Source organism: Lampris incognitus, chromosome 18, assembly GCF_029633865.1.
Source record: "Lampris incognitus isolate fLamInc1 chromosome 18, fLamInc1.hap2, whole genome shotgun sequence".
In the NCBI taxonomy this organism is placed as follows: domain Eukaryota; kingdom Metazoa; phylum Chordata; class Actinopteri; order Lampriformes; family Lampridae; genus Lampris; species Lampris incognitus.
The window spans coordinates 5,781,078-5,792,264 of NC_079228.1; the positions used below are offsets into that span (position 1 = coordinate 5,781,078).

General features: G+C 48.0%; 1 protein-coding gene across 1 annotated transcript; it reads left to right on the forward strand.

The window, feature by feature from the left end:
- The first annotated feature begins 2,650 nt into the window (after window positions 1-2,650).
- sostdc1b (sclerostin domain containing 1b) lies at window positions 2,651-5,395 on the forward strand. Its single transcript, XM_056298908.1, is given in 3 exon segments — window positions 2,651-2,855; window positions 4,973-5,298; window positions 5,300-5,395. Coding segments are annotated over 3 exon segments (627 nt in total).
- The last annotated feature ends 5,792 nt before the right edge of the window (window positions 5,396-11,187 follow it).

The following is an 11,187-nucleotide window of genomic DNA, read 5'->3' on the forward strand; positions in this document are numbered from 1 at the left end:
ACAAGTGGATGTTATTGTTATTGATACAGTGTTATGTTATTAAGTAAAGGGGGATGTTGTGTTCAGTCATCTAGTTACCCTATATTACATTGAGTTCTATACTGCTAACCGCTAGAGGGCGCTGTACTCTTAGGTCACTAGTAACAGTAGGTTAGGTTGACTCTTTGAATGTTGCTGTGAGTTGCTGCTGAGAACCTGTCGGAGCATGTTGGAAGCTAACGGTCTGCCCTGCAGTTCTTCTAGTAAAGTTATTAAGCAATACGTCGTGTTGCGGTTATTCTACCAAAGAATATAAGATATGCCAACGCGCTTTACTCTGGGGTCAGCAAGGGCTCCCTCTACCGTCTGCAGCTGGTACAACACGCCGCTGCTTGGCTCATTACCAGGACAAAGAGGCATGGCCATATCACTCCGGTGCTTATCTCCCTACACCGGCTCCCTGCTATTTCGAGTTGATTTTGAAATGTTATTGCTCATTTTTAAGGCCTTAAACAGTCTTGCTCCTACATACATTTGTGATTTATTGACCTGGTATCAGGCGGCACAGTGGCGCAGTGGTTAGCGCGGTCGCCTCCTGGGTTCGAGCCCCGGGGTAGTCCAACCTTGGGGGTCGTCCTCTGTGTGGAGTTTGCATGTTCTCCCCGTGTCTACGTGGGTTTCCTCCGGGGGCCCCGGTTTCCTCCCACAGTCCAAAGACATGTAGGTCAGGTGACTCACCAGCACTGAATTGTCCCTAGGTGTGCGTGTGTGTGTGTGTGTGTGTGTGGGGGGGGGGGGGGGCCCTGGCAGTCTGTCCAGGGTGTCTCCCCGCCTGCTGCCCAATGACTGCTGGGCCAGGCTCCAGCATCCTCGGCCCCCTGGGAGCAGCAGAAGTGGTTTGGGTGACGGATGAAAACATAATAAGGCAGGACAGTTTGCAGCAGGCTGCCTCCAATCTCTTGGTCGCCAACAGTCGTGGAAAGGTTTGGAAAGGTGTTGGCGGCCTGTCTCTATTTGTAAGATGTAGATTACTATTAAAGAGACTGTTCTATTCATCCACCCACCCACCCACCCATCCATCCATTAGCTGAACCGCTCATCCTGCTGTCAGGGTGGCGGGGATGCTGCAGCCTATCCCAGCAGTGATTGGGCGGCAGGCGGGGAGACACCCTGGACAGGCTGCCAGGCCACCACCACCACAGGGCCCAGAGAATTCATCTCTAACTCTAAATACATCGTCTCTCGTCGCTGTCAGGGTATTCTGGTGTTTCGCTGGCAGGGCACTCCAGCCGGACTCGTCTGGACGCACTGGGACTTCCTTCCTGAGTCCCAAACACACTCCTCTTCCTCCCGTCCAGCAACCGGATCACCACGGCACTGGCAACAAACAAGCTGGACATGGGCACCAACAGCCTCCAGTACCGGACCCTCCGGGGCTGGCCTCCACCACTGCACCAGACCTGTTGTCTGCTCTCAGCTGCCTGGTCACTCAGCAATCTGAATGTCCAGATTTCAGAATCCCCCTTCTGACACCACATTATGTGTGCTGGTGAAGTAAGAGGCCCAACAGCAGGATACAACAAACTATGGCGGGCTACTAATCTGGGCTGCTGTATCATATGACAGTGGCGTTAATGATCTGGGAAACTCAGGGATGCAAACCAAACAAAACTCTACCCCTGACAACTAAACACCAGAGCAGTGGCAGTGTGTCCTGTGAGTGATCAGGAAGGTATTCATATTACTCAGGTTATTATTCTCTTCTTCTGTGGTAACAACACCCTTGCTGCAGATACACAGGAGAGAGTCCTCACGTCATCATCAGCTGTAGTTCTGCGCACGGCCAGCAGGGTGTGCTGTGGCCCCGATGGCGTCTTAATGTTCAGAGCAGAGGGCTCTCTCACCTCCTCATATTTCACTTCCAGTTTCTCAAAGGATGTCAGTCAGGTTTAGTAGACTATAGGCACGCGCGTGCACCCATGGCAACGCTGAAGCCACAGAGCCCCCCCCCCCCACAGATCCCAGTGTAACCCCGGCTGCTGGATACCTTTGTGTTTGCAATGCGATGCTGTGTAATAAAGTGATGTACCAGTTGTGTGAGCTCAAACGCCGTTATTGATGACGTCACTCGTCTCACTGTCACCACTTCCACCAACTCCCGCGCTTTCACGCGCACTAATGTATTTGGGATTGAAGTCATTGATGAGACGCGTTTGTGTTTGGATTCATTGAGCCAGTGTGTAGTTTGATTGACAGCCGGATGCTACCATACACAGTATATTGCGCCCCACCAGGCTTCCCGTCCAGAGACGTCACTGATGGCGTCACGTTCCTTATCTAAACCTTTATTCCGGGTCTCTGCTGGAGCTGGGGGCCTGTTAGCGCCGTGCACAGCAACACAAGACGCAGGGCTGTCAGAAGGGATGTGCAGGAGGTGTGAGGGGGCGTCATCATGCTCAGTGGGCGTGTCTGGTCCGTCTGAACGAGGCTTCACGTAAAGTAGGCGTGTCTGGTCCGTCTGAACAAGTGATCATGCAAAGTGGGCGTGTCTGTTCCGTCTCAGCACGCGGTGCATATATAAACACACCGGTGTGAGTGGAAGAGACAAAGTGAGGTTGTCCATGTGCAGGCCTGCACATCACTACACAACAAAACACTGCAAGCTGCGGCAATGCGACGTCCCGCCTGCGGATACCACGTGCTGATGTTGCTGGTGTTGATGAGGGAGGGGCGTGCCGTCACCAACGACGCCACGGAGACACGACACGTCCCGCCAAGCGGCGCGGTGGTCCAGCGCGTTCACCATGTCCCGACCAACGAGTCCATGAACCAGGCGAGGAACGGAGGAAGACATCCAGTCCATGCTGGGCTCAGCGGTACGCCGGCATCCTTCATCCTGTTACATCACGTTACATCACGTTACATCATGTTATATATCATGTTACATCGCGTTACATCACGTTACATCACGTTACATCATGTTATATATCACCATCATGTTACATCACGTTACATCATGTTATATATCATGTTACATCACGTTACATCACGTTATATCACGTTACATCGCGTTACATCACGGTATATCATGTTATATCACGTTATATCACGTTACATCACGTTATATCATGTTATATCACGTTACATCATGTATCATGTTACTTCATGTTATTTAATGTTACATATGTTATATCATGTTATATCATGTTATATCATGTTATACCATGTTACTTCATGTTATTTAATGTTACATATGTTATATCATGTTATACCATGTTACTTCATGTTATTTAATGTTACATATGTTATATCATGTTATATCATGTTATACCATGTTACTTCATGTTATTTAATGTTACATATGTTATATCATGTTACATCACGTTACATCATGTTATATATCATGTTATATCACGTTACATCACGGTATATCATGTTATATCACGTTATATCACGTTACATCACGTTATATCATGTTATATCACGCTACATCATGTTACTTCATGTTATTTAATGTTACATATGTTATATCATGTTATATCATGTTATACCATGTTACTTCATGTTATTTAATGTTACATATGTTATATCATGTTACATCACGTTACATCATGTTATATATCATGTTATATCATGTTATATCATGTTATACCATGTTACTTCATGTTATTTAATGTTACATATGTTATATCATGTTATATATCATGTTACATCACGTTGCATCATGTTATATATCATGTTATATCACGTTACATCACGGTATATCATGTTATATCACGTTATATCACGTTACATCACGTTATATCATGTTATATCACACTACATCATGTTACTTCATGTTATTTAATGTTACATATGTTATATCATGTTATACCATGTTACTTCATGTTATTTAATGTTACATATGTTATATCATGTTATATCATGTTACATCATGTTATTTAATGTTACATATGTTATATCATGTTACATCACGTTACATCATGTTATATCATGTTATATCATGTTATACCATGTTACTTCATGTTATTTAATGTTACATATGTTATATCATGTTATATCATGTTACATCATGTTACATCACGTTATATCATGTTATATCATGTTACATCACGTTATATCATGTTATATCATGTTATACCATGTCATATGTGTGGTTTCCCATTTAGCATCATAGTATTGATCACTGTTAAGTTTAAAGATCGTTGAATGTTGTTTGTTTGTTGCTGTGAACTGTGTTGTGTTGTCTCTCATAGTAAAAACGTTGCTATGTGTTAAACACATGTTGGACAGACATGCAGTTTTAGAGGTAAAAAAGAGAAGATCTCCCCGCAGTCCAACTCCTGGCATTTACACAATAGTTCCTGCGTCTCATATCAAATCAATTAAGCAATTAGGTTAAGCAGGATTAAAGGTGCAGTCCGCTATCCATGCACACAGCGGCTGTCCGCCCACTTCTGCCTCTGTTTTGATCTGACGTCACAAGGCGGTCATCTGACCGTTTTGGATCATCAACGTTTAAGAACTTCGTGGAAAAAAAAGATACAGACCTGCCGCTCCCCGAATTCCCTAAAATTGCATATGTTTACATTTAAAATGAGTTTTAGATCATTTGCACACAAAACAGTTATAAGATCTACTTAAAACGACCATGAGGGGTCGAAATGACCGTATGAGAATTTGCACGTGATCGTGTGCGTCACGTCAGTATTTATGACGTGTGTTGGTCGCGTCATTTCCTTCGTGAAGTTCATTGCTCTTTCCTAGAAACACACTAGCGCCCTCCAGTGCAGACAAATAGTATAAACTTGATTTTTGATCATGTCCAACGTGTCTAGACATACTAACACATGTCATGCATTAATATCTCAGTTGAGTATTTATCTTGACAGAGTATAGAGTTTAAAAACCCGCCGTCATTTTGACTGCCCATGGTCGTTTTAGGTAGGAGTCTAATCTGTCTTAAATTCACCTGTCTTGTGTTTAGCGCCAGAGAACAGCCAGATGGGTTGCAGGGAGCTGAGGTCCACCAAGTACATCTCCGATGGCCAGTGCACCAGTCTGAACCCCGTCAAGGAGCTGGTGTGTGCAGGGGAGTGTCTGCCGGCGCACTTGCTGCCCAACTGGATCGGGAGCGGTGGATCCTCTGGAAGGTCCTGGGGCCGGCGGGACGCCCAGGAGTGGCGCTGTGTCATCGACCGCAGCCGGACGCAGCGCATCCGGCTGCGGTGCCAGGACGGCAGCAGCCGGACCTACAGGATAACGGTGGTGACCTCCTGCAAGTGCAAACGTTATTCCAGACAGCAGAACCAGTCTGAGCACAACACGGCTCAGACAGCTCGAGTCTCCAGAAGGGAGAAAGACCAGAAAAAGATTCAAATGGACCGGACCGGGACGCAGTCCAAGAACTAAATAAAGCCCTTGTAGCCCCCCCCACGAATTCGTGCAAGAGGCAAACGCACCCACATGTAGAATATGTTGACTTTCATTTGCGTTGCTGCAGCCCTGACGGGCTGTAGTCACGTGTACTGCTGTTTCTCAGCTAGCTGGACAGGAACTGACGTGTGATGCTGAAAACTGTGTTTTTCTGGAGTCACAGAATGAAATTCCTAGGTAGGGTTAAACTTTCTCAGCAGTACCAGACCTGAGAGATAGACTTCCCATACAAAGCTGGACCTCAGAACCATGAAGATTCTGAAGGGAAAGAGTTGTTCAAGAGAAAAGAGTTGCTCGTTCAGTTTTACAAGAGTTAACATGACATATTTTCATATATTGTAGGGCGAATGTTTTTGCGTATAAATTGATTTCTGCGTTGCTATTTCAAAGTGAATTCCTAAAGATGATGTAATTTATTTTTATACAACGATAGCTTCTCTTTTTTAGTCTTGGGAACATAACCACCATCTTGTATCACTTGGGGAGGGAAATAAATCGTTTTCTTTAGACATGGCTATCTTTCTGTGCTGATGAACAGAGCAGTTTCGTAGCATAGTGCTGCAGGCGGTGCAGACAGCTCCACCATAAACAGGAAGTCTGCACAGAGGCTTCACTCAGCCAGGAGGTTCTCCTTTCATCAAGTGTCTCCCTGTCCTGTTGTGAGGAGATCCTGTGCCTCCGGGCTGTGGCAGCTCCTTGCAGCAGGCCTCATGTTAAGACACCTCTTTGTATCGTATATCCTCCCTTTCTTCCACGCTGAAAGCTGCGGATGGATCTGGAGGTGAATGGAGTCACCTGTGTTAAATGACAGCAGGATGTTCTCCTGTCTTGCTGACTGAAGGACGACACCGGAGCACCACAGCGTACAGGAACTGATATCTGCTAGACAAGTGTAATGATAACATTGTAACAAATAAAGCCTATTGCTGTTGATTGCCCAAGAGAGGACAACTATAACTGTATTTCAGGCAAACTCCTGAATGTCCTGTTGTTTTTCATTCTGACACAGCAGAGGACAGCCAAAGACCACTTAATGAAATCCTCTCCAAGAAACAACCCCAGCCAAGTGAGCAAACCAAGCTCCGAGTATGTTCCTTTACACAAACACCGTGAAAGCTGATTGTTGGGGCTCGTTTGGAAAAACTAGATCTTCCAAAACAGGGGGGAAACGATGCAAACGAGGGTCCCAAATGAGTACTTGCAACCCAGACAGCACCGGGATGTGGGCCACTTCAGGCAATGATGCGGCACTGGTGGTCTTCTTCTGGCCCTGACCAAATGGATGTGAGCCTGAAGTGGCCCACACGTAGTATAATAGCAAATATGGCCCAAATATGCCAAATCACATGTGGACCTTTTTTGGCAAAGATGCGGTGCTCTGGGCAACATGTGGTCTGGATGTGACCCTGAAGTGGCCCGTGTGGTAAATGGTGAATATGGCCCAAATATCACAAAACGAATATGGGTCAGTATGTGGCACATGCGGCATTGCTATGGCTTGGTTCTGGCCCAGATCTGGCAAACAGGAGCGGACCACCCAAGTGCCATCATTCCAGACGGTATGTGGGCCGGGTGAAGTGTCGGGTGTGGGACGGGTCCGGGCCACAGCAGTTTTGTTCTCTGGGAAGGAATCAAAAGCATCACATTTTTCTTCATTTTAGACTGGATTATTAAAAGCATCCATCAATTATCCAAACCGCTTATCCCAATCAGGTTCGCGGGGATGCTGGAGCCATCCCAGCAGTCATTGGGTTGCCACCCAATGCAGACAGACACCCTAGACAGGTCGCCAGGCCATCACAGGGCCGACACATGGTTCTTCCCATGTGCCAGTTCCACATAATAAGGAAACAAACACTTAGGCAGACAAGGACATCCGTCCTCAGACGGCCATACGTTATTTACATATTGTAGCAAATTCGGCGGGAAGGGGGAGCAGCCGGGACGCGAACCCAGTTCTCCCGCACCACGGGAGACTACGTTAACCAGTCGACTAAAGGGTCCGACCCAGGTTCGCGTCCCGGCTGCGGCGGTTCCCGGCTGCCCCCCGAATTCGCTACATTGTGTCAGAAGTGAGATGGTGAGACCGTGAGGCGTGAGGGAGCTGGTATGCTGAAACGTGGGGACGCGCTTCCCGAAAAAAAAGGGGGCGGGGGTCGTGTAACGACCACGAATAAGTAGACTCGCTAGCCCTTGACGCTCATGATGCGGGAGACACGGGTTCGCATCCCGGCTGTGGCTGTTCCTGGCTGCCCCCCCCCCACCCCGCGGTTTCGCTACAATATGTACATCCAGCCCTTTTCCAGGCTGATTTCTCCATCTGACCAGCACGGGTTTGCGCTGTTGCTAGATCTGGCAGGGGTGGGCAGTCTTACCCAGAAGGGGCCAGTGTGGGTGAAGGTTTTTGTTCCAACCAAGCAATTACACACCCGTGTCTCTTCATCAAGTTCCTCAGCAAAGATACTGGTTGATTAGTGGGATCAGGTGTGTAACTGCTTGGTTGGAACAAAAACCTTCACCCACACTGACCCCTGTTGGGTAAGACTGCCCACCCGTGTTTAGAGTGCACGGTGTGTCCAGGTGAACTGATTCAACCTTCTTTCATGTGCTTACCTGAGCATGCATCAAGACATTCTGACATTCCTATACTTTCAGTTGTTGGCTATTTATAGCAGTTAGATGGTTATTTTACACCCTGCCTGTCTACTGTACAGCTCTGTGGTCATCTTCTGCTCATGTCATGTCGCTCATCTCCGCTACAGTGTGACCACATCTCCAGAGTAGCGAGGGTGAATTGGTCATTGCGTCATCATTACAGCGTGGATGGGTCTTTTGTGCAAACAGAGGCCACAGCCCAGTACAAATGGAGGTCACATGTGGTTTACTATGCAGCAAAAGAAAGCTAGATCTGGCCAGGGCTCATCAAAGCAAATGCAGGAATCAGGAATCAGGAAGACTTTATTTGTCACTTCACCTCATGTACTTATGCACATGACGTGAAACGAAATGCGTTTCCCCAGCCCACAGCAGTACCACATACAGACAAAAACACATTTCAGACCTAAAAGAACACACAAATACAAACTAACACAGATATACAAACCAAAAAAACCCCCACTGTCCAAAGGAACAAACGCCAGCCAGGGTGACTGTCGGAACCGCCGGTCTGCATGGGCTAGCAGTTAGCTTAGCCTGCCCCGATTACGCGTCCTGTCAGACCGCCCTCCGTGTTTCCTTCTCGGGCGCAGGTCCAGGCAGGGGCCGCGGTCCCTGCGGCAACCGGACGAAGCAAACCAAGCCCTCCCAGCCAATCCATCGCCAGCTCTCCCAGCCAGACACCCTCGACACACCTCCCCACCCTCCTCACGATGACGTCAAAAACACCACAGCTAAACGCCACGTGAGGCCGCTGCCTCGGTGTTATCGGAACTGCCGGTCTGCATGGGCTAGCTGTTAGCTTAGCCTGCCTCGCTTCCGCTTCCTGTCAGACCGCCCTCGGTGTTACCTCCTCGGGTGCAGGTCCAGGCAAGGCCGCGGTCCCTGGGCCCACAGCAGACCAAGCTCTCCCAGCCGATCCAGCGCCAGCTCTCCCAGCCAGACACCCTCGACACACCTCCCCACCCTCCTCACGATGACATCAAAAACACCACAGCTAAACGCCACGTGAGGCCGCTGCCTCGGTGTTATCGGAACTGCCGGTCTGCATGGGCTAGCTGTTAGCTTAGCCTGCCTCGCTTCCGCTTCCTGTCAGACCGCCCTCGGTGTTACCTCCTCGGGTGCAGCTCCAGGCAAGGCCGCGGTCCCTGGGCCCACAGCAGACCAAGCTCTCCCAGCCGATCCAGCGCCAGCTTCCCAGCCAACAAACGAGGACAAAACCTTAGATGCAGACGGGGACAAAGACACTGCATCGACAGTGCTGGGTGAGGCCGCCGCAAATGTGAATTTGCACCACCATCTTCCCACACCGGTACTGGGTGAGGCCGCCGCAAATGTGAATTCGCGCCACCATCTTTAAATAGATGGATGCCTGCCACTTCACCTGAGCAAGTTGCTTTCTGCTTGGGAGCAGTGATGCAGGTTTCTGAAAGATGTCAAATATATTTTATCCGAGTGGCTAAATCAGATTAGATGAGCTTGTTTTATAAGCCACACGACCAAGGCCGGTGGAAATTGTTTTGGTACACATTAAACTCCGCAGCACAACTTGCTTTGCTTGCTTGCTGGTTGTCCATCGTGCCCGATGATGACCATCTTCTTCTATCTGTGGGTCCTTTGAGGACTCAGATAGCAGAAGATACCTGTGCAGCAGAGATGGTTTTTAAAGTGGCATGGGGGGTGCGCTTCTCCCAACGCCACATGACTTGATTGTAGAGGAGATGGTTCCGGTGGCAAGGGGGGTCCCTAGACGACCGGCACCTCCACACAACTGCAGGGGGCTGCCGGAAATCCAGTTTTTCGGAAACCGCCTCGAAGCGTGCCGCCACAGCTTGCTTTTCTGTTGGGGTAAGCTCCCTTAGCCTTATGTCTTCCAGACTCACCCACAAGGCAGCGGGGCAGTGGTTGATAGGTGCCAGGGTGTGTCCACCAGGGTGGGCCTGCACACCATATCTCTGGGGCCCACTGCTGCTCCGAGATCCCCTGCCAAGTTAGCCTGGGGCCGCAAGACCCCAGTTACCATGTGTGGCCACGGGGAGACCTGGCAGGAGTCTTGGTGAAGGAGAGGCTATGTACTGGCAAGGGAAGGGTTACACGCTAGGATGCTGCCCTATTAGCCACAGAGGCTAGCCAGCGGCAGGCAGCAAGCTAAGGGCAGGAAGGACACAAGCGGGTTGGAAGAACACATGCACCTTCCCTCCAACTACACACTGCTGCACTAGACGCATCACAACACCCTGTGTGTATGTACACACACACACACACACATGGACAACAACAGACACTCCACATATTATCATGAGCAACACAGTTACACAATAACAGAAATAAACACATCACGCATAACAATTAGGTGAAGGGTGGTGTTTCTGCCAGTGGTGTGTGAGGTGTAATACTTTGTGGTTTCGCTATAGTCACTCTTACAGCGGGCTTATAGGAAATTGACAGGAGACGATATCACATCTGACTACTCTTTATTGCAGCGTCCATCTTGTGTGTTTTAGTCATGCAGCAAGCATCCTTACATAACCCAGACGTATGCAAATGAGGCGTCGTGTCAGCCAATTATATCCTAGGCTATGTCTAGCTACAGGATATTACATCCCCTTCATTTGTAATGAAAGAACATAACATTGGAAAATAACTGTTTAGTAATTCTGTGACAACATTTTATCACTTAAAGTACATGACAACGACTAATGCAGATCTAATCATAATAATACTAATAATATCATAATAATACTTTCACCTTTCAGAGTTTCACTCGAACAATATGCTAAACAGTGCATTGCCCCTTTTCTCTTTGCAGAACAGGGAAGTAACAGGTAAGTAACAGGTAAGTAACAGGTAAATAACAGGTAAGTAACAGGTAAGTAACAGGTAAATAACAGGTAAGTAACAGGGAAGTAACAGGTAAGTAACAGGTAAGTAACAGGGAAGTAACAGGGAAGTAACAGGTAAGTGACAGGGAAGTAACAGGTAAGTAACAGGTAAGTAACAGGTAAGTAATAGGTAAGTAACAGGTAAGTAACAGGTAAGTAACAGGTAAGTAACAGGGAAGTAACAGGTAAGTAACAGGTAAGTAACAGGGAAGTAACAGGTAAGTGACAGGGAAGT